Raw genomic sequence first — 24,876 nt, 5'->3', positions numbered from 1 at the left:
CCAGTTCACCTCGGTTAATCTTCGGGGTCTGTTCACTTATTTGTAGGTCTCTCATGGGTCCTCCTCCTCCATAGTAGTCTCCTTAGATGCTGCTAAAGCATTAGACTCTGTGGAGTGGCCCATTCTGTGGGGGGCTATGTGGAGTTTTTATGTGGGCTCAAGGTTTGTTGGGTGGATTCTGCTTTTATACTCTATTCCTCCTTTCTCATAAATAGAGGTACGAGACAGGGCTGCCCTGTCTCACCTACTTTATTTGCCATAGCAATCAAACCCTTGGCCTGTCTTCTACAAGCCCAACAGGGCATCAAGGGTCTTGCTCTAAGTTCTAGAATGGACAAAGTTGCATTATGACACTTCCCTTCCCAATGTTCTCCTTTAAATAAATCAATTTGGTTCCATTTACGGACCTTACCATAAAATGGTATAAGTCCAGCATTCTCCCTCTTAGAGGTAACTGTCCAACATGTCCTCCCATTACAGTAGGGGGATACCTTAAATATTTGGGAAATGTCCCCCAGGATTAATGTAAATCTGGGCTGGTCACATTGATGCGTATTTTAGGACATTGGAGGAGATTTATACGACATCTCCTCCAAAAGCCCTGTGATAAATTTATGTGAAACTAAATGTGAAAAGGGTGTGAAACCCTATTTTTGGTAGAAAAAAAGATTGATAAATATGCCCCCTAGCTCACCTAGGCTGGGTGGCCTGGTGTTACCTCACTTTAGGTTCTACTACTACACCTCTGAGGACGCTCATTTACGGTTGCGGGTCCAAGATTATGACAGCAATGCGCTTCACAACCAGATGGTAGATCAGGTATTTCTGGAACATACCCCTCTTCAGGTGCAGCTCAGTAGGCTGGAGCCTAAGCCGGGTATCCATTTCTTACTCAAGTCATAAGAATTTGGAATTTAGTCTCCAAAACTTGCAGGGCTCAGTGTTTGGATCCTGCAGCCCATTTATGGAACGCAGGGGAGTCTCTCCGAGTTGTCTGTGCTGCAGACCAGTGCGGTGTGGGGCAGGTGGGGAGTGCTCTGTAGGGCGTAGGGCAGCTATAGGTCACTTGTATTTCCTTCACCCAGTTTTACTGCTGCCTACAGCTCCGTCACGTCCTGACCGTTCCCTTTTCTGATGTATTGTTCAGAACTCTCTGCTCCAGAAACTTTTGTACACATATGGCTCTCCGTCATATTGTTTCCTATATATATCCCGCTATTCTACAAGCTCACCATAGGGTGGCATTTACCAGCTCTTACGGTTAAATGGGAGTTGGATGTGGGGTCCTGGCAACATGAGGTGCGGCAGGTGGCTCTGGAATATTTACTTCCATACGCTTCCAATAGATTCAATTATTTATTCTCCATAGAATTTATATGACCCCTGTTCACCTATGTAGGTTTGGAGGACGGTCTAGCTCTGTATATCCTAAATGTACTGCACCCCTGGGCACCTTCTGGCAATGGATATGGGCTTGTCCTACAGTCCGGGACCTTGGGAGAGGGTGTCGACGGCAATTTCGTCACGGGGGATTCCTCGTGCCTTACTTACCCCCTACTGTCTGTACATTGGGTGTGGTGGTTGAAAATCTGTTTGACATATATACTAGACAGTATGTTATTAATACATGTATACTTGCAAAAGTGCGTAGTGGTATGGTGCACCTCTCATTACCATGTATGCTGCTTTTTGCTTCCTTTTTGTAATCAATATGTATCACGTTGTTTTATTGTTTTGTTTCTAAATGAAATGCCATCACGATGTCTCTATTATTATGTGATGCATGTCCTCTGTACATTGATTAGCTTTTTCTTATGTCTTTGTTTTCTATACTTTCGTTTTATTTGCTTTCTTAATAGAAACCTTAACAAAGATTACTTAATCTAAAAATAAAAAGACCTGAAAACATTCCCCTCCGTTGACCCATGTTATTGCCACCACACACGTTTACGGTTACCGTGCGACGATAGAAGAGAATCGGGAGGACTGGATGTATTTTTGGTTGGAAATAGCGGATTCATCTTTGACTCTTTAATCCCATCCTTTGTAGCCAGCACGATAAGCTTCTACATAATAGACAATATGGCTGATTGCGTGTGGTGTAAGACGACATCGTAACATATACTTTGGGGAGGAATACAGTTCAGCGTGATGCGCCACGGCTGTACATATACTGGCCATATACTGTAGGGCTGACATCTCAAGTTTTCCCTCACATCTCTATGGGATCCGGGGGGTAGAGTTGCGATGCTAGCGGGTGCGAGGTGGCGTTTCGGAATGACACATTGCTTCCATCGCGCTGAATTGAATCCCCACCTTTGAATGTGCGCAGATTGTTACATTTTCAGTTTACTAATCACCTGCCAGAGAATTTTTTGTTTTGTTTTATTCCTGTGTTAAATTGTAAAAATGGATCACAATTTCTATTTTTATTTTATGAGGCACAGACCTTTTTTGAGTGTTAATTTTTTGTATAAGTGAGATTTTGATTACTGTGGTCTCTGTTATTAATTCTGATTCTTCTAATAAATAAAAATAAAAAAAAATCACCTGCCAGAAACTAGGAAGGAAGTGACAAAATCATACATGTTGAGGGTTCTGGTTGTTCCTCACTAGAGGCTCCAGGATGAGCCCCGAGTTCTTTAACTCACTCTGCTCGTTGTATAAGTCATGTTTTTGAATGTAGTCCAACACCGGATCTGGCACAAGGTATCGGACACTAAGGCCCCTCCTCACGGCTCTCCGGACCTTCGTAGAGGAGATGTCATTGGTAATCCACTCCTCCACCAAATGGATGTTGTCCTTGTACTTCCACAGGACGTCAGATTCATAGATGAACTTACGGCCATCGCTTCCCAACCTGGTGATGCACACCAGTCCAAAGGATAACACAATCTCTACCACATCTTCTGGCTTCCAGAGGTTGGGTGTCCCCAGAGACTCCAACATATCTGCCCCACAGAGAAGCTTCACCTGGGGGGCTGCTGTAGAGTGGAAGGAAGGAATGAGACAATGAATACTGGTAGTATTAGGTGATCCTTACATTGCACACAATGCAAGATACCGTCAGTATAAACTCCTGTAAATAATACGTTCTGATGTGGCTGGGACAGAAATGTTACTGAGTCCCCATCCTGTCCCGGGCCTGTATCAGGCCTCACTACGCTTCCTGCATTCTTATGATCAACGCTTCAACCAAATGACAGCTGAGCCCACAGAGTGGGGCGTTGGGGCCACTTCAACTACAAGAATGGGAAGGATTGCAGGTGGGCCTTATTGCTTTTGGCTTAATATGTGACGTTATTTCCAGGATGCAATAAGATCACACCTTGAAGGGACTACAAGAGGTAACCTGGAAGACCAATATAATACCTTTACTCTCTGGACAGTTATAGTCGGTGACGTCTTGGCAGCTGTTGTGTCTCTTCCTCTTGTGACCCTTCTTGTAGCCAGTTTTTTTCTGGCCCCGGCCAGTGTCGGCACATACAACCTGCTGCTGCTGGTGATGTCTAGAGGGGACACAAACCCATAAATATCTCTCATCAGCCTTTCATCCTATGGGAAGACGTACATCACTACCGTGGCTCCCGGTTACCTTAATGCCAGCACGGTCTCCGTCCATTCCTTCTTGGTACATTCCCAGGTATCCACCTCTATCCAATCAGAACTCTCGGTGGCCAGTTGTGCCATAGCCAGCCGGTGAGACCCCTCCACAAGTCCTTTCTTCTTGTACCCATCACTCACCGGAGATATGATGCCCTTCACGACCTTGTATCTTCCTGTGCCAGAAAGTACGTTTTCAGAAGATGTATTTACAGTGTACAAATAACATTACACCAGCACACAGCATCCCTGATCACACCAGCTAAGCGATGCACCCACACTGACTGCATGAGGCTTTTCTGAGTGCACAACAGACTCACCCTGGTCTACACTCTGCATCATACAGAGATCCTGGGCCAAATGTCATAGGGTCTGAGTTTAGCTGTAAACCTCGGACAATGTAATAGAATGAGAGAACATGCGAATCCGCATTTTATCTGGCATTCCCACAACTCGCCATGGCAAAACACGCAGCCAGATATTCTGCCATTGTGAACATATAACTCGCCCTATAACAGGGTCCGAGTTGCAAAGACGCACAAAATGTGTGCGGCAAAACACGGAAATAAATAGACCTGCCTCAGGTTAGCGAGCAGGTGCGTTAGAGAGAAACCTTCACAGATCAGTGTGATCCGTGAAGGCTTCTTTGTAAAAGCAAGTAAATAGGTAAAAAAATAAATAAATTATATAATATAAACATATATATATATATATATATATATATATGATGCCCCTCCCCCCACAAGCATAATCAGCCCCGTAGGTTCCCCCTGTATTTTAAGAATTAGCTGTGAGCCAGTCCTGGTTGTGGAAATACGGGAGACAAAATGAGTAGGGGTTCCCCGTATTCTCCGCAACCAGCACTGGACTCTTTCTAGCGGGGGTGAAACGCCGTGGCTGAGCCCTCATTCGCGAGGTACCATCCTTAGAGGAGGGAACCTGTCTGTGGGCTCTGTTTTTTCAGGTGTCATGGATGCTACATGGAGAACAGGACGTGAATGGCTACAGGGATTATAGCTATGTGTTAGTGTGAGTGCAATAAACTTGTACTTTCACGGTATGTGTGTCCTTTGTATTATTTTAATATTTCTTTTGCAGGTGAACTAGAGGTACCAGAGGGTCCTTAATACCCCGCCTGCTGGTACTTGTGATACTCCAAATATCAGCATGCGGGGGATGCTTGCTGGGACCTCTAGTTCTACGGTAAAAGGCAATATTATTAATTCTATATTTTACACAATCAACCAGACACCCACCTCCCAGGGGTGCCGTGCATAGCCCCGGCCTGGTGTGCCCTGAAAAGGGAGAACCCCTTTATTGGGTCAAAGGGTACCCCGGCTGTAACATTATACCCCCGCTAGAGAGAGTCCGGTGCTGGTTATGAAAAATACAGGGGACTCCTACTCATTTTGTCCCCTGTATTTCCACAAGCAGGACTGGCTCACCGAGCCCGGTGTTGTTTGTGCTTTTACGGGGGAACCCCACATCATTTTATTTACATATATTTTTAAACATAGAATCTCACTGCAGTTTAACTCGAATGCGAAAGGACTGTAACACTGAAATATCTACTCTATTACATTGTGCACGTTGCAGGACAACTCGCAAAAAAACTGGAACCCTATTACATCCCGTCCCCTCTGTTTTTATGTACCTGTTCCTTGCAGATAGTCACGGGCCAGTTCAAACAGACGCAGGTGCATTACAGTGATGGGGTTAAAAGAGCCGGTGGCCAGCAGTACCACCTCCGTCAGGTCATCCGCCTTCTCCATGTCCTCTCCCAACAGCCAGGAATTCAAGTGGACGGCGTCGGGGTTTCTTGTACAAGCTGGAAAGGAGACAATGGACCAAAGATCTTGGGTTATATTATAATCCTATCGGGATGATCTACATAATAATACCATAAATGTCTACTCCAGGGGTTCTCAACTCCAGTCCTCAGGTACCACCAGCAGCAGCTTATGTTTTGGGGATCATGCACAGGTGAGCTAATCTGTATTGCTGGGTCAGTAATTATCTCACCTGCTTACCCAGGCAGAAATCCTCCAAAACAAGAGGGATGAGAATAAATGTTCTATTCTATTACTACAACACGAGGCAGCGATATGCCAGGAGATCAGCCCAGGCCACCAAACGAACAGGCACAGGGCAGGTATGAGAGGAGATAGAGAAGAGACACACTCAGTTCAGTGGCACCTAATGGATGTGATGGAGGACAGGGAGAGTGCAAGTCTTGTGATAGAAACTACAAATGTAACGTAGGATGTAGTCAGCAAACAGGATATTACATTACAGAATGTTGCAAAATATCTTCCTTAGAGCCGACCATTATGACAGTAATATTCACTTTCATTATCCTATGTCAGTTTCCTTCTACTCTCCTACAGATAGCAGTACTACCAGACCTAATGTGCAGCTCATATTACATGCTACAGGTACATCGGTACACTAGTAACGTCCCGGAGTAGGATCACTGTGGGAACGCCACCAAATAAGACGTCTGTGCGCTAGTAACGTTCCGGAGTAGGATCACTGTGGGAACGCCACTAAATAAGACGTCTGTGCGCTAGTAACGTTCCGAAGTAGGATCACTGTGGAAACGCCACTAAATAAGACGTCTGTGCGCTGGTAACGTCCCGGTGTAGGATCACTGTGGGAACGCCACTAAATAACACATCTGTGCGCTAGTAACGTCCTAGAGCAGGATCACTGTGGGAACGCCACTAAATAAGACGTCTGTGCGCTAGTAACGTCCCAGAGTAGGATCACTGTGGGAACGCCACTAAATAAGACATCTGTGCGCTAGTAACGTCCCAGAGTAGGATAACGTTTGGGGCAGGTAATGAGAGAGTCTGTTTGGGGGATAACAGAGACTCGGGGTGTGACCTCCCTCAGTCCTCCTTATGGGGATTAAGGACAACGTAAATAAATACAAATATAATACAGAAATCTGGCTTTTTCTTTCTTTATGTATGTGTAAATGTCCCTTTAAGGTCTCGGATAGCTATGGTCAGTGTATAGCATTGTACAGAGAGTGACCTTTGTCGCTGGTCAGAGTTACACTTTGGCATGACACAATGATTAGTGTTGTAATACAGTCTGCTTGGGGAGGTTACACAAGACACTGTACACATCATACACACAATGACCCCTACACACAACACACCAGGCCGGGAAATGGGTGAGAGGTAGGAAGGAGCAACAACAGCCAATAATGAGCAATCATTTCATCACGGCATTAAAGTGACTGATCCAACGTCTGTGCTGCATAATGTGGAGCCCCGTAAGTCTCCCCGATGTCCCCAAATGAGTGGAAAACCACAGAGGTGTGTAATGCAGAACATTGATGGAGTGGTGCAGGCGGCAGACCTGGGGTGTGGGTCTCTCAGCAGGCAGGAAGGGTCCCGCAGAGATCGGGGTGACAGGATTGCCCTACGTGGTACTATGGGGCATAGGCTGGGAAATGTGGGATTGTAAATTCAGAAAATAAGAATACTGCGGCGGAGCCCGGGGGCGCGGGAATGTGACCAATGAGACAATAGGAAGCCGCAAGTCCGGACACTATAGGTCAGCGCAGTCTGTGGGTGTCTGGCCCTGTGCATCCTTAGGGCGGATGGGACAGAGCCTTGGGCCTCATATAACTCCTTCCAGCATATGCACATTGCCGGCTGCCTTTATTATTACATGTGCAATATGTGTTCATGTCCTTATCTTACATACATATGTTTTACATCCACCTACCCATGGGTAACAACGTCAGGGAAGCTACTTAGCTCATTCTATGGCCACTTTGGGCACCATGTAAAATCAGGAAAGGCCTCATATACGCGCATACTTGCTAACTCTCCCTCATTGTCAGGGAGACTCCCTGACATAGCAGAAATCTCCCCGTCTCCCTGACATAGCAGCAATCTCCCCGTCTCCCTGACATAGCAGCAATCTCCCCATCTCCCTGACATAGCAGCAATCTCCCCATCTCCCTGACATAGCAGCAATCTCCCCGTCTCCCTGACATAGCAGCAATCTCCCTGTCTCCCTGACATAGCAGAAATCTCTCTGACTCCCTGACATAGCAGCAATCTCTCTGACTCCCTGACATAGCAGCAATCTCCCCGTCTCCCTGACATAGCAGCAATCTCCCCGTCTCCCTGACATAGCAGCAATCTCCCTGACATAGCAGAAATCTCTCTGATTCCCTGACATAGCAGAAATCTCTCTGACTCCCTGACATAGCAGCAATCTCCCTGTTTCCCTGACACACTGTAGCAGCAATCTCCCTGACATAGCAGCAATCTCCCTGACTCCCTGACATAGCAGCAATCTCCCTGTCTCCCTGACATAGCAGCAATCTCCCTGACTCCCTGACATAGCAGCAATCTCCCTGACTCCCTGACATAGCAGCAATCTCCCTGACATAGCAGCAATCTCCCTGACATAGCAGAAATCTCCCATTCTCCCTGACATAGCAGAAATCTCCCTGACATAGCAGAAATCTCCCTGACACAGCAGCAATCTCCCTGACACAGCAGCAATCTCCCTAACTCCCTGACATAGCAGTAATCTCCCTGACACAGCAGCAATTTCCCTGACTCCCTGACATAGCAGTAATCTCCCTGACACAGCAGCAATTTCCCTGACTCCCTGACATAGCAGTACTCTCCGTCTCCCTGACATAACAGAAATCTCCCTGACTCAGCAGAAATCTCCCTGACATAGCAGCAATCTCCCTAACTCCCTGACATAGCAGAAATCTCCCTGACTCCCTGAAAGAGCAGCAATCTCACCGTCTCCCTGACATAGCAGCAATCTCCCTAACATAGCAGCAATCTCCCTGACATAGCAGCAATCTCCCTGTCTCCCTGACATACTGTAGCAGCAATCTCCCTGACATAGCAGAAATCTCCCTGACATAGCAGAAATCTCCCTGACATAGCAGTAATCTCCCCGTCTCCCTGACATAGCAGAAATCTCACTGACATAGCAGCAATCTCCCTGACATAGCAGCAATCTCCCTGTCTCCCTGACACAGCAGCAATCTCCCTGATACAGCAGCAATCTCCCTGATACAGCAGCAATCTCCCTGACATAGCAGCTGACTCCCTGACATAGCAGCAATCTCCCTGTCTCCCTGACATAGCAGCAATCTCCCTGACTCCCTGACATAGCAGCAATCTCCCTGACTCCCTGACATAGCAGCAATCTCCCTGACTCCCTGACATAGCAGCAATCTCCCTGACTCCCTGACATAGCAGCAATCTCCCTGACATAGCAGCAATCTCCCTGTCTCCCTGACATAGCAGCAATCTCCCTGTCTCCCTGACAAGCAGCAATCTTCCTGACTCCCTGACATAGCAGCAAATCTCCTTGACTCCGACATAGCAGAAATCTCCCTTTCTCCCTGACATAGCAGCAATCTCCCTGACATAGCAGTAATCTCCCTGTCTCCCTGACATAGCAGAAATCTCCCTGACTCCCTGACATAGCAGAAATCTCCCTGACATAGCAGCAATCTCCCTGACATAGCAGCAATCTCCCCGACTCCCTGAAATAGTAGTAATCTCCCTGACATAGCAGAAATCTCCCTGACTCCCTGACATAGCAGAAATCTCCCTGACATAGCAGCAATCTCCATGACATAGCAGCAATCTCCCTGTCTCCCTGACATAGCAGCAATCTCCCTGTCTCCCTGACATAGCAGCAATCTCCCTGACATAGCAGCAATCTCCCTGACTCCCTGACATAGCAGCAATCTCCCTTTCTCCCTGACATAGCAGCAATCTCCCTGACATAGCAGAAATCTCCCTTTCTCCCTGACATAGCAGAAATCTCCCTGACATAGCAGCAATCTCCCTGACATAGCAGCAATCTCCCTGACATAGCAGTAATCTCCCTGACACAACAGCAATCTCCCTGACTCCCTGACATAGCAGTAATCTCCCTGTCTCCCTGACATAGCAGAAATCTCCCTGACATAGCAGAAATCTCCCTGACAAAGCAGCAATCTCCCTGACAAAGCAGCAATCTCCCCGACTCCCTGAAATAGTATTAATCTCCCTGTCTCCCTGACATAGCAGAAATCTCCCTGACTCCCTGACATAGCAGCAATCTCCCTGACATAGCAGCAATCTCCCTGACATAGCAGCAATCTCCCTGACATAGCAGCAATCTCCCTGACATAGCAGAAATCTCCCTGACATAGCAGAAATCTCCCTGACATAGCAGAAATCTCCCTGACATAGCAGCAATCTCCCTGACATAGCAGCAATCTCCCTGACATAGCAGCAATCTCCCTGACATAGCAGCAATCTCCCTGTCTCCCTGACACAGCAGCAATCTCCCTGATACAGCAGCAATCTCCCTGACATAGCAGCTGACTCCCTGACATAGCAGCAATCTCCCTGTCTCCCTGACATAGCAGAAATCTCCCTGACATAGCAGAAATCTCCCTGACAAAGCAGCAATCTCCCTGACAAAGCAGCAATCTCCCTGACAAAGCAGCAATCTCCCTGACAAAGCAGCAATCTCCCCGACTCCCTGAAATAGTATTAATCTCCCTGTCTCCCTGACATAGCAGAAATCTCCCTGACTCCCTGACATAGCAGCAATCTCCCTGACATAGCAGCAATCTCCCTGACATAGCAGCAATCTCCCTGACATAGCAGCAATCTCCCTGACATAGCAGCAATCTCCCTGACATAGCAGCAATCTCCCTGACATAGCAGAAATCTCCCTGACATAGCAGAAATCTCCCTGACATAGCAGCAATCTCCCTGACATAGCAGCAATCTCCCTGACATAGCAGCAATCTCCCTGACATAGCAGCAATCTCCCTGTCTCCCTGACATAGCAGCAATCTCCCTGACATAGCAGCAATCTCCCTGACATAGCAGTAATCTCCCTGACACAACAGCAATCTCCCTGACTCCCTGACATAGCAGTAATCTCCCTGTCTCCCTGACATAGCAGAAATCTCCCTGACAAAGCAGCAATCTCCCTGACAAAGCAGCAATCTCCCTGACAAAGCAGCAATCTCCCTGACAAAGCAGCAATCTCCCCGACTCCCTGAAATAGTATTAATCTCCCTGTCTCCCTGACATAGCAGAAATCTCCCTGACTCCCTGACATAGCAGCAATCTCCCTGACATAGCAGCAATCTCCCTGACATAGCAGCAATCTCCCTGACATAGCAGCAATCTCCCTGACATAGCAGAAATCTCCCTGACATAGCAGAAATCTCCCTGACATAGCAGCAATCTCCCTGACATAGCAGCAATCTCCCTGACATAGCAGCAATCTCCCTGACATAGCAGCAATCTCCCTGTCTCCCTGACACAGCAGCAATCTCCCTGATACAGCAGCAATCTCCCTGACATAGCAGCTGACTCCCTGACATAGCAGCAATCTCCCTGTCTCCCTGACATAGCAGAAATCTCCCTGACATAGCAGAAATCTCCCTGACAAAGCAGCAATCTCCCTGACAAAGCAGCAATCTCCCTGACAAAGCAGCAATCTCCCCGACTCCCTGAAATAGTATTAATCTCCCTGTCTCCCTGACATAGCAGAAATCTCCCTGACTCCCTGACATAGCAGCAATCTCCCTGACATAGCAGCAATCTCCCTGACATAGCAGCAATCTCCCTGACATAGCAGCAATCTCCCTGACATAGCAGCAATCTCCCTGACATAGCAGCAATCTCCCTGACATAGCAGAAATCTCCCTGACATAGCAGCAATCTCCCTGACATAGCAGCAATCTCCCTGACATAGCAGCAATCTCCCTGACATAGCAGCAATCTCCCTGTCTCCCTGACACAGCAGCAATCTCCCTGATACAGCAGCAATCTCCCTGACATAGCAGCTGACTCCCTGACATAGCAGCAATCTCCCTGTCTCCCTGACATAGCAGCAATCTCCCTGACTCCCTGACATAGCAGCAATCTCCCTGACTCCCTGACATAGCAGCAATCTCCCGGACTCCCTGACATAGCAGCAATCTCCCTGACTCCCTGACATAGCAGCAATCTCCCTGACATAGCAGCAATCTCCCTGTCTCCCTGACATAGCAGCAATCTCCCTGTCTCCCTGACAAGCAGCAATCTTCCTGACTCCCTGACATAGCAGCAAATCTCCTTGACTCCGACATAGCAGAAATCTCCCTTTCTCCCTGACATAGCAGCAATCTCCCTGACATAGCAGTAATCTCCCTGTCTCCCTGACATAGCAGAAATCTCCCTGACATAGCAGAAATCTCCCTGACATAGCAGCAATCTCCCTGACATAGCAGCAATCTCCCTGACATAGCAGCAATCTCCCCGACTCCCTGAAATAGTAGTAATCTCCCTGACATAGCAGAAATCTCCCTGACTCCCTGACATAGCAGAAATCTCCCTGACATAGCAGCAATCTCCATGACATAGCAGCAATCTCCCTGTCTCCCTGACATAGCAGCAATCTCCCTGACATAGCAGCAATCTCCCTGACTCCCTGACATAGCAGCAATCTCCCTGACTCCCTGACATAGCAGCAATCTCCCTGACTCCCTGACATAGCAGCAATCTCCCTGACATAGCAGAAATCTCCCTTTCGCCCTGACATAGCAGCAATCTCCCTGACATAGCAGCAATCTCCCTGACATAGCAGAAATCTCCCTTTCTCCCTGACATAGCAGCAATCTCCCTGACATAGCAGCAATCTCCCTGTCTCCCTGACATAACAGCAATCTCCCTGACTCCCTGACATAGCAGAAATCTCCCTTTCTCCCTGACATAGCAGAAATCTCCCTGACATAGCAGCAATCTCCCTGACATAGCAGCAATCTCCCTGACATAGCAGTAATCTCCCTGACACAACAGCAATCTCCCTGACTCCCTGACATAGCAGTAATCTCCCTGTCTCCCTGACATAGCAGAAATCTCCCTGACATAGCAGAAATCTCCCTGACATAGCAGCAATCTCCCCGACTCCCTGAAATAGTATTAATCTCCCTGACTCCCTGACATAGCAGCAATCTCCCTGACATAGCAGCAATCTCCCTGACATAGCAGCAATCTCCCTGACATAGCAGCAATCTCCCTGACATAGCAGAAATCTCCCTGACATAACAGAAATCTCCCTGACATAGCAGCAATCTCCCTGACATAGCAGCAATCTCCCTGACATAGCAGCAATCTCCCTGACATAGCAGCAATCTCCCTGACATAGCAGCAATCTCACTGTCTCCCTGACATAGCAGCAATCTCCCTGTCTCCCTGACATAGCAGCAATCTCCCTGACTCCCTGAAGAGTCTAATAATTTCCCTGATTGCACCTTACCCCATTATGTAGCTGTTATATTAACAAAAAACATATATATATATATATATATATATATATATATATATTACACAGTACATTCAAATGTGATCATTAGTATAATCTCCCTGCATTGGGTATAAGGTACAATGATCCCTATGGTTACATGCATTTTCTGATAAGTATCAGTGTGTTACTATCATCAACAAATAGATCTTACTAACTGCTTTGGGGCATGGTTACATATGGATGTAAGTCAGTATTATGACACGCCTCTGAGATGTAGCAGTACACGCCTATCACATGTATGACACGCCTCTCAGATGTAGCAGTACACGCCTAGCACATGTATAACACACCACTCAGATGTAGCAGTACACACCTATAACATGTATGACACACCTCTCAGATGTAGCAGTACACACCTATAACATGTATGACACACCTCTCAGATGTAGCTGTACACACCTATCACATGTATGACATGCCTCTCAGATGTAGCAGTACACACCTATCACATGTATCTCAGATGTAGCATTACACACCTATCACATGTATGACACGCCTCTCAGATGAAGCAGTACACGCCCATCACATGTATGACAAATCTCTCAGATGTAGCTGTACACACCTATCACATGTATGACATGCCTCTCAGATGAAGCAGTACACACCTATCACATGTATCTAAGATGTAGCATTACACACCTATAACATGTATGACACTCCTCTCAGATGTAGCAGTACATGCTCATCACATGTATGACACACCTCTCAGATGTAGCCGTACACACCTATCACATGTATGACACACCTCTCAAATGTAGCGGTACACACCTATAACATGTATGACACGCCTCTCAGATGTAGCAGTACAACGCCCATCACATGTATGACATGCATCTCAGATGTAGCAGTACACACCTATCACATGTATGACACGCCTCTCAGATGTAACAGTACACGCCTATCACATGTATGACAAGCCTTTCAGATGTAGCAGTACACGCCTTTCACATGTATGACACGCCTCTCAGATGTAGCAGTACACGCCTATCACATGTATGACACACCTCTCAGATGTAGCAGTACAGGCCTATCACATGTATGATATGCCTCTCAGATGTAGCAGTACACACCTTTCACATGTATGACATGCCTCTCAGATGTAGCAGTAGAGGCCTATCACATGTATGACATGCCTCTCAGATGTAGCAGTACATACATTTCACAGGTATGACATGCTTCTCAGATGTAGCAGTACATGCCTATTACATGCATGACACACCTACCACATGTATGACACGTCTCAGATGTAGCAGTACACACTTATCACATGTATGACATGCCTCTCAGATGTAGTACACACTTATCACATGTATGACATGCCTCTCAGATGTAGCAGTACACACCTATCATGTATGATATGCCTCTCAGATGTAGCCGTACACACCTATCACATGTATGACATGCCTTTCAGATGTAGCAGTACACACCCATCAGATGTATGACACGCCTCTCAGATGTAGCCCACTTTACCGCAGCGCTCATAGGTTCACAATCTCCCTGACATGTTCTTTCAAAAGTAGGCACGTATGTATATGCCCCACCTGTACCCCTGCCATACACATGACCCGTATCGCCCCAGAGCGCGTAGTCACCCGTCATCCTGTGCACACTTACTGCTCGTGTATTGTTACATATACATCCTGTGTACACTTACTGCTCGTGTATTGTTACATATACATCCTGTGTACACTTACTGCTCGTGTATTGTTACATATACATCCTGTGTACACTTACTGCTCGTGTATTGTTACATATACATCCTGTGCACACTTACTGCTCGTGTATTGTTACATATACATCCTGTGCACACTTACTGCTCGTGTATTGTTACATATACATCCTGTGCACACTTACTGCTCGTGTATTGTTACATATACATCCTGTGTACACTTACTGCTCGTGTATTGTTACATATACATCCTGTGTACACTTACTGCTCGTGTATTGTTACATATACATCCTGTGTACACTTACTGCTCGTGTATTGTTACATATACATCCTGTGTACACTTACTGCTCGTGTATTGTTACATATACATCCTGTGTACACTTACTGCTCGTGTATTGTTACATATACATCCTGTGCACACTTACTGCTCGTGTATTGTTACATATACATCCTGTGTACACTTACTGCTCGTGTATTGTTACATATACATCCTGTGCACACTTACTGCTCGTGTATTGTTACATATACATCCTGTGTACACTTACTGCTCGTGTATTGTTACATATACATCCTGTGCACACTTACTGCTCGTGTATTGTTACATATACATCCTGTGTACACTTACTGCTCGTGTATTGTTACATATACATCCTGTGTACACTTACTGCTCGTGTATTGTTACATATACATCCTGTGTACACTTACTGCTCGTGTATTGTTACATATACATCCTGTGTACACTTACTGCTCGTGTATTGTTACATATACATCCTGTGTACACTTACTGCTCGTGTATTGTTACATATACATCCTGTGCACACTTACTGCTCGTGTATTGTTACATATACATCCTGTGTACACTTACTGCTCGTGTATTGTTACATATACATCCTGTGTACACTTACTGCTCGTGTATTGTTACATATACATCCTGTGCACACTTACTGCTCGTGTATTGTTACATATACATCCTGTGCACTTACTGCTCGTGTATTGTTACATATACATCCTGTGCACACTTACTGCTCGTGTATTGTTACATATACATCCTGTGTACACTTACTGCTCGTGTATTGTTACATATACATCCTGTGTACACTTACTGCTCGTGTATTGTTACATATACATCCTGTGCACACTTACTGCTCGTGTATTGTTACATATACATCCTGTGCACACTTACTGCTCGTGTATTGTTACATATACATCCTGTGCACACTTACTGCTCGTGTATTGTTACATATACATCCTGTGTACACTTACTGCTCGTGTATTGTTACATATACATCCTGTGCACACTTACTGCTCGTGTATTGTTACATATACATCCTGTGCACACTTACTGCTCGTGTATTGTTACATATACATCCTGTGCACACTTACTGCTCGTGTATTGTTACATATACATCCAGTGCACTCTTACTGCTCGTGTATTGTTACATATACATTTTGTGCACACTTACTGCTCGTGTATTGTTACATATACATCCTGTGCACACTTACTGCTCGTGTATTGTTACATATACATCCTGTGCACACTTACTGCTCGTGTATTGTTACATATACATCCTGTGCACACTTACTGCTCGTGTATTGTTACATATACATCCTGTGTACACTTACTGCTCGTGTATTGTTACATATACATCCTGTGTACACTTACTGCTCGTGTATTGTTACATATACATCCTGTGCACTTACTGCTCGTGTATTGTTACATATACATCCTGTGCACACTTACTGCTCGTGTATTGTTACATATACATCCTGTGTACACTTACTGCTCGTGTATTGTTACATATACATCCTGTGCACACTTACTGCTCGTGTATTGTTACATATACATCCTGTGTACACTTACTGCTCGTGTATTGTTACATATACATCCTGTGCACACTTACTGCTCGTGTATTGTTACATATACATCCTGTGCACACTTACTGCTCGTGTATTGTTACATATACATCCTGTGCACACTTACTTCTCGTGTATTGTTACATATACATCCTGTGCACACTTACTGCTCGTGTATTGTTACATATACATCCTGTGCACACTTACTGCTCGTGTATTGTTACATTAACATCCTGTGCACACTTACTGCTCGTGTATTGTTACATATACATCCTGTGCACACTTACTGCTCGTGTATTGTTACATATACATCCTGTGCACACTTACTGCTCGTGTATTGTTACATATACATCCTCTGCACACTTACTGCTCGTGTATTGTTACATATACATCCTCTGCACACTTACTGCTCGTGTATTGTTACATATACATCCTGTGTACACTTACTGCTCGTGTATTGTTACATATACATCCTGTGCACACTTACTGCTCGTGTATTGTTACATATACATCCTGTGCACACTTACTGCTCGTGTATTGTTACATATACATCCTGTGCACACTTACTGCTCGTGTATTGTTACATATACATCCTGTGTACACTTACTGCTCGTGTATTGTTACATATACATCCTGTGCACACTTACTGCTCGTGTATTGTTACATATACATCCTGTGCACACTTACTGCTCGTGTATTGTTACATATACATCCTGTGCACACTTACTGCTCGTGTATTGTTACATATACATCCTGTGCACACTTACTGCTCGTGTATTGTTACATATACATCCTGTGTACACTTACTGCTCGTGTATTGTTACATATACATCCTGTGCACACTTACTGCTCGTGTATTGTTACATATACATCCTGTGCACACTTACTGCTCGTGTATTGTTACATATACATCCTGTGCACACTTACTGCTCGTGTATTGTTACATATACATCCTGTGTACACTTACTGCTCGTGTATTGTTACATATACATCCTGTGCACACTTACTGCTCGTGTATTGTTACATATACATCCTGTGCACACTTACTGCTCGTGTATTGTTACATATACATCCTGTGCACACTTACTGCTCGTGTATTGTTACATATACATCCTGTGCACACTTACTGCTCGTGTATTGTTACATATACATCCTGTGCACACTTACTGCTCGTGTATTGTTACATATACATCCTGTGCACACTTACTGCTCGTGTATTGTTACATATACATCCTGTGCACACTTACTGCTCGTGTATTGTTACATATACATCCTGTGCACACTTACTGCTCGTGTATTGTTACATATACATCCTGTGCACACTTACTGCTCGTGTATTGTTACATATACATCCTGTGCACACTTACTGCTCGTGTATTGTTACATATACATCCTGTGTACACTTACTGCTCGTGTATTGTTACATATACATCCTGTGCACACTTACTGCTCGTGTATTGTTACATATACATCCTGTGCACACTTACTGCTCGTGTATTGTTACATATACATCCTGTGCACACTTACTGCTCGTGTATTGTTACATATACATCCTGTGCACACTTACTGCTTGTGTATTGTTACATATACATCCTGTGCACACTTACTGCTCGTGTATTGTTACATATACATCCTGTGCACTTATTGCTTGTGTATTGTTACATATACATCCTGTGCACACTTACTGCTCGTGTATTGTTACATATACATCCTGTGCACTTATTGCTTGTGTATTGTTACATAGACATCCTGTGTACACTTACTGCTCGTGTATTGTTACATATACATCCTGTGTACACTTACTGCTCGTGTATTGTTACATATACATTCTGTGCACTCTTACTGCTCGTGTATTGTTACATATACATACTGTGTACACTTACTGCTCGTGTATTGTTACATATACATCCTGTGTACACTTACTGCTCGTGTATTGTTACATATACATCCTGTGCACACTTACTGCTCGTGTATTGTTACATATACATCCTGTGCACACTTACTGCTCGTGTATTGTTACATATACATCCTGTGTACACTTACTGCTCGTGTATTGTTACATATACATCCTGTGCACACTTACTGCTCGTGTATTGTTACATATACATCCTGTGCACACTTACTGCTCGTGTATTGTTACATATACATCCTGTGTACACTTACTGCTCGTGTATTGTTACATATACATCCTGTGCACACTTACTGCTCGTGTATTGTTACATATACATCCTGTGCACACTTACTGCTCGTGTATTGTTACATATACATCCTGTGCACACTTACTGCTCGTGTATTGTTACATATACATCCTGTGCACACTTACTGCTCGTGTATTGTTACATATACATCCTGTGCACACTTACTGCTCGTGTATTGTTACATATACATCCTGTGCACACTTACTGCTCGTGTATTGTTACATATACATCCTGTGCACACTTACTGCTCGTGTATTGTTACATATACATCCTGTGCACACTTACTGCTCGTGTATTGTTACATATACATCCTGTGCACACTTACTGCTCGTGTATTGTTACATATACATCCTGTGCACACTTACTGCTCGTGTATTGTTACATATACATCCTGTGCACACTTACTGCTCGTGTATTGTTACATATACATCCTGTGTACACTTACTGCTCGTGTATTGTTACATATACATCCTGTGCACACTTACTGCTCGTGTATTGTTACATATACATCCTGTGCACACTTACTGCTCGTGTATTGTTACATATACATCCTGTGTACACTTACTGCTCGTGTATTGTTACATATACATCCTGTGCACACTTACTGCTCGTGTATTGTTACATATACATCCTGTGTACACTTACTGCTCGTGTATTGTTACATATACATCCTGTGCACACTTACTGCTCGTGTATTGTTACATATACATCCTGTGCACACTTACTGCTCGTGTATTGTTACATATACATTCTGTGCACACTTACTGCTCGTGTATTGTTACATATACATCCTGTGCACACTTACTGCTCGTGTATTGTTACATATACATCCTGTGCACACTTACTGCTCGTGTATTGTTACATATACATCCTGTGTACACTTACTGCTCGTGTATTGTTACATATACATCCTGTGCACACTTACTGCTCGTGTATTGTTACATATACATCCTGTGCACACTCACTGCTCGTGTATTGTTACATATACATCCTGTGCACACTTACTGCTCGTGTATTGTTACATATACATCCTGTGCATTAATGACCCTTATATATTCTACGGGAGACATACTAAGCCTTGGAGAAAGATAAAGTGGAGAGAGATAAAGTACCAACTTATCAGCTCCTAACTGTCTTGTTACAGGCTGTGTTTGGACAATGACAGGAGCTGTTTGGTTGGTACTTTATCTCCCTCTCTGTAACTGTGCTGGCAAATAGCAACTGAATTTTTTTCTTCTTTAAATTACATAAACATGACGCCGCTCCCGTGGGGTCGCACATCGCTCCTCCACATCTTACTGCATACTGCATGCTCACTTCATCTGGGGATGCGATGTATGATCCCATGCAGCGATATGCGCGGGGAGGGGGGTGCCGGCATACTGGACAGTCAGGCAGCGGATCACTCCGTGTGCGGGGACCGCCTTTACATATCGCACCGTGTATGGGCACCTTTACATATCGCACCGTGTATGGGCAACTTTACATATCGCACCGTGTATGGGCAACTTTACATATCGCACCGTGTATGGGCGCCTTTACATATCGCACCGTGTATGGGCGCCTTTACATATCGCACCGTGTATGGGCGCCTTTACATATCGCACCGTGTATGGGCAACTTTACATATCGCACCGTGTATGGGCAACTTTACATATCGCACCGTGTATGGGCGCCTTTACATATCGCACCGTGTATGGGCGCCTTTTACATATCGCACCGTGTATGGGCGCCTTTTACATATCGCACCGTGTATGGGCGCCTTTACATATCGCACAGTGTATGGGCGCCTTTACATATCGCACAGTGTATGGGCGCCTTTACATATCGCACCGTGTATGGGCGCCTTTACATATCGCACCGTGTATGGGCGCCTTTACATATCGCACCGGGTATGGGCACCTTTACATATCGCACCGTGTATGGGCACCTTTGCAATCCATAGGAAAGAACTGGAAATATCCTGCAGGCGATTGTCACAGCAGCGATGCTAAACTATGCTACAGCCGCGGGGGGTGTGCCTTATGTAAATACGCTCCACATGTACCTCCGCTATACGCAGCTTCACTTCAGCTGTAAATGTAAATAGCCGCCTCCTGACGGCTTCTGTCATCCGCTAGTGCGTCCTAGGACGCGGCATCAGATCACTCTGCGTGCCCATCGGTCATCTGAGTGACCTTCAGGTTACTCAGGAAGGCCGGTGTTTATATACAGCTGAGGCCAAGTGAGGCTGCGTATAACGGAGGCGCATCCGTACACCTTGGATAGGTCCCTATTTTCCTGTCTAAATTACCACCTGCTCATTAACCAGCAATTATTTTATTTTATTATATTTTTGTTTACACAAAACTTCGCTGAGGATTTGTACAAGTTCAAACAATTTGAATAAAATTACTTTTCACATAGGTCACTAAGTACCCTTACTCGGCTTCGAAATGTCCCCCAACCTTGTATAGGTAGCAGCGAGGGGTGATGGGGTATTTGAGGAACTTTTGCGCGGATGGCCAGGATTCCCCGTGATATAGTATAGTCTCCCAATGAGCTGGTCTTACACTGAACCTACACTGGGCTTATAGCAAACATTAATAACAGACAGATAAGGAAACCCTGTATAAACGGCTTGGTCATGCTTAAAGTCTAACATGTAAATGAACGCAGTATTTTGCAGGGCTGCAACTTAGCCCAATACGACCAGAAATCACTGTAAATGGGGCCTCTGCTCATCGCTATCTATAGAGGAAAATGATTAAACTAAAGGCCCCCATACACGGTGCAATATGCACCTTGCAATGCGACAGCCAATCCGATGGCCGACATATCGGGCGGTCGCCACACATGGAGCGATTGGGTGGCCGACCACCTTATATGCCGCCACCTCCCTCACCCACCGGCATAGCGTTGCATGGGATCGTACATTGCTCCTCCAGATCAACTGAACATGCAGAAAGAGCTGGAGGAGCGCTGTACGGTCCGGCCGATATCATACCCACACACGGAACGATATAGCAGCGATATCGTTCCAATCCGTCGGATCGGTTGCTATATCGCACCGTGTATGGGGGCCTTTAGATTCTTATCAGCTCCGGTTAAATTGCAATCAGCTGACAAATGCACCAGTGGGGTTATCGCCTCTTTAATGGCTGAACAGCTGGACTGGTCCAATTCTACAACGTTCTGTCATCTAGCGCCAGATTCTTATAGTGTAACCGTATCATCTGTCTGTTCTACGTCCATTATCTCCCCGTGGGCCTGATTCAGAGCCGCACGCAATACTAGCGATGCAGACACATGATATCATTAATGTTGTGATGGGCGCTCCTGGATGGCGACTAGTAAAAATGGGCCGTTCAGTGGGCGTGTTAAGGACGCACCAATCGGTATTACAGCGCGTACAGACGTGTCGGCGTCTCAGACCTTCCACTTTTGGCTGCATTTGCATAAAGTTGTAGACGGGCAAAAGCCAATAGACGCGGCTGCTTCTGCGACCACCGATGAATGGGGCCCACTAGCTGCCGTGATTACATAACAAAGACAACTTACAAGGTGCAGAAATAAAGTATATCAGAATAATAAAACTGGGACTCACCCTCTGCCCACTGCGCGGTCCTTCCTCGGCCGTCACCGCCAGACCCAGAACATGCAGGGTGATCACAATGAGGCGTTAATGAGCCCCCCCAGGTCAGTTGGCGCCTGTGGTTGTTAAGCAACCAAGTGCAGACTTTATTTTGACCCCCGGGTCTGAACTTGATGATTTGGGGGCAGAGGGATAAAACTATCCTGGACAGCCCCAGCATACGGGCAACGGAGGACAGATCGCGGAAAGTTGGCCGCACAGAGAAAATAAAGAGAGTTCTGCAGGCAAAATGATCAAAACTGCAAATAATAAAAATAAAATACAATAAATTGTCTACAAAAAAAACTAACAAAAACAGCAACAACAAAAACAGAAAAACGAAGAAGGTACCAGCAGCAATAAGGGCCGTATTCAATTTCAGGCGAAAAGCCCGGATTTGCGATACTTTTTCGCTGATGACGTCATTTTCACCTGTTTTGGTTTTACCACGTATTCAATTTGAAAGACTTTCACCTAGGCGGAGTCAATGCAATGTAATAGGCGGAAAAGTTTCGCCTATGATTAGGAGGCGGAAAAAAGTGCAGAATTGGGGTTTTGGGGTACAATGTTGCGGGAACACCCCTGCAGCCTTCAGACAGTCCCCCAAAGGTAAACTGTGTCAAAAAATGTCAAAAAACACTTAAGGACACCCCAAAAAATGATTGTGAAAAAGGGGGGCAAAAAAAAAAAATTGTGGGTAAAAAGTTAAAAACTAGAGAACTTGACTCTGGGGGGTCCCCAAGTATGCCCCCAGTGTTTTTTTTGATTGCAGGTGCTTGTGGCAGGTGGATTTTTCACGATTTTTTCAACTTCACTTTTAGCAACTTTTAAATATGCTGACCCCCATTTTCAAGTACCCGAAATTTGCTGGGAATAGTTATTTTAACCAAAAAAACTTGCTAAATACTATTCTTCACCACTTGTAGAAAAACTCAAAACGGCACCTATTGACCCCTTTTAAAAACCCCAAATACCTTCAGCAGGGCTATTCGGGGGTACCCCCCATGTCCATGCATCTTTTGGGGGGTGTCAGGCTGATTTCACCAAATCTGACAGTACTTTCCGCCTGTTTCAGTTTCGCCGGATGCCATTTTCGCCTACTTTCAAATTTAACACTGGGATACGCGGGCACTAGCGCAATACTTTTCCGCCTGCAAAACAGGCGAAGTAGGCGAAAAGTCTGGGCCAAGAAAAAGTATCGCGGCTCAGCTCAAACTGAATACTGCCCTAAATGTGGAAAATAAATAATAAAGCATATATCCCCCTCATGCTGTGGTATACTATAGGGGCTTATTCACACAGTTTTTGTTACAATCTGAAATGCTGCCCCACCTGCGTCCTGTACATAGACAACCACAATATTAAAATGACAAAAGCAGTACACATTTCCAAAAAGATAAATTTGATAAAAGTCAAATTGCCAAATTCAATCATAACACACAGGAATCTTTATTATTCACGGCGGCTCTCGTCAGATGGTCCAGTCACTTGCGGTCACTGCACGCGATGAAACTGGGATTCATGGCGTGTTAGCTCACTCAGTAACCAGGGCATGTCAGATACAGACACTGGGGAATATGTAGGATATTGAGGTATCAGTAACCAGGGCATGTCAGATACAGACACTGGGGAATATGTAGGATATTGGGGTATCAGTAACCAGGACATGCCAGATACAGACACTGGGGAATATGTAGGATATTGGGGTATCAGTAACCAGGACATGTCAGATACAGACACTGGGGAATATGTAGGATATTGGGGTATCAGTAACCAGGACATGTCAGATACAGACACTGGGGAATATGTAGGATATTGAGGTATCAGTAACCAGGACATGTCAGATACAGACACTGGGGAATATGTAGGGTATTGGGGTATCAGTAACCAGGACATGTCAGATACAGACACTGGGGAATATGTAGGATATTGGGGTATCAGTAACCAGGACATGTCAGATATAGACACTGGGGAATATGTAGGATATTGGGGTATCAGTAACCAGGACATGTCAGATGCAGACACTGGGGAATATGTAGGATACTGGGGTACAGGAACTCTGCTAGATTATTCCAGCACAATACGTGCAGCAGGGGGCACTGTGTACTAAGCCAGCACCGGCAGGAGAATGGTAGCACTGACCAGCCAGTGGGTCCCACACATCACATAGCTTCTCTACAATACATTTCTTTGTCTCCAATCCACTGCACAAACTAGTGAGAGAGAAAGCCATGGGTGGGCCCCTCCGGCAACGCTGACCCACACCATAATTACCCTGCAGCCACCATGCTCCTGTGGCTGGTGCAGTCTCTCGCCCTCACCCTGATGGTCTGTGTAATAGTTACTAACTGGTTAGTGGTGAAAAGTGCCCAACTTTTCCAGGGGGCGATCCGCCAGCTGTACCGGTGACATGTGAGGAATTAACCCCTGCAGTGCCCGGCACAATTAGATGCCCTAACATTCCCGCATAACTAATGTTCTTAACTTAGATGGAGACATGGTACCCCATCATCCAAACACCACAAGAGAATAGGCATTGTGGCACAGATACCAGTTACCATGGGGGCAAGGAACCCGAC

At 45.4% G+C, this 24,876-nt stretch overlaps 1 protein-coding gene across 3 annotated transcripts in view; it reads right to left on the bottom strand.

Annotated features, from left to right (window-relative positions):
- The window catches only part of NMNAT1 (nicotinamide nucleotide adenylyltransferase 1), a 30,258-nt gene extending 7,724 nt beyond the window's left edge, over window positions 1–22,534 (bottom strand). The window contains exons 1-6 of one of the 3 annotated variants that reach the window (XM_088482413.1): window positions 22,271–22,533; window positions 5,258–5,431; window positions 3,596–3,779; window positions 3,373–3,509; window positions 2,652–2,984; window positions 1,348–2,360 (exon numbers count right to left, since the gene is read on the bottom strand). In XM_088482413.1, coding sequence (XP_088338539.1) covers window positions 2,353–2,360; window positions 2,652–2,984; window positions 3,373–3,509; window positions 3,596–3,779; window positions 5,258–5,431; window positions 22,271–22,478 — 1,044 coding nt within the window. In that variant the 5' untranslated portion in view covers window positions 22,479–22,533 and the 3' untranslated portion in view covers window positions 1,348–2,352. Of the gene's footprint in view, window positions 1–1,347; window positions 2,361–2,414; window positions 2,985–3,372; window positions 3,510–3,595; window positions 3,780–5,257; window positions 5,432–22,270 lie in introns of those variants that run through there. The other 2 variants (XM_088482412.1, XM_088482411.1) reach the window with 2 other exon arrangements.
- Window positions 22,535–24,876: the final 2,342 nt, after the last annotated feature.

This window comes from Taudactylus pleione, unplaced genomic scaffold, assembly GCF_031769625.1.
Source record: "Taudactylus pleione unplaced genomic scaffold, aTauple2 ptg000287l, whole genome shotgun sequence".
NCBI lineage: Eukaryota > Metazoa > Chordata > Amphibia > Anura > Myobatrachidae > Taudactylus > Taudactylus pleione.
The sequence above is the reverse complement of the archived record's forward strand: the minus strand, read 5'-3'. Positions and strand labels throughout refer to the sequence as shown.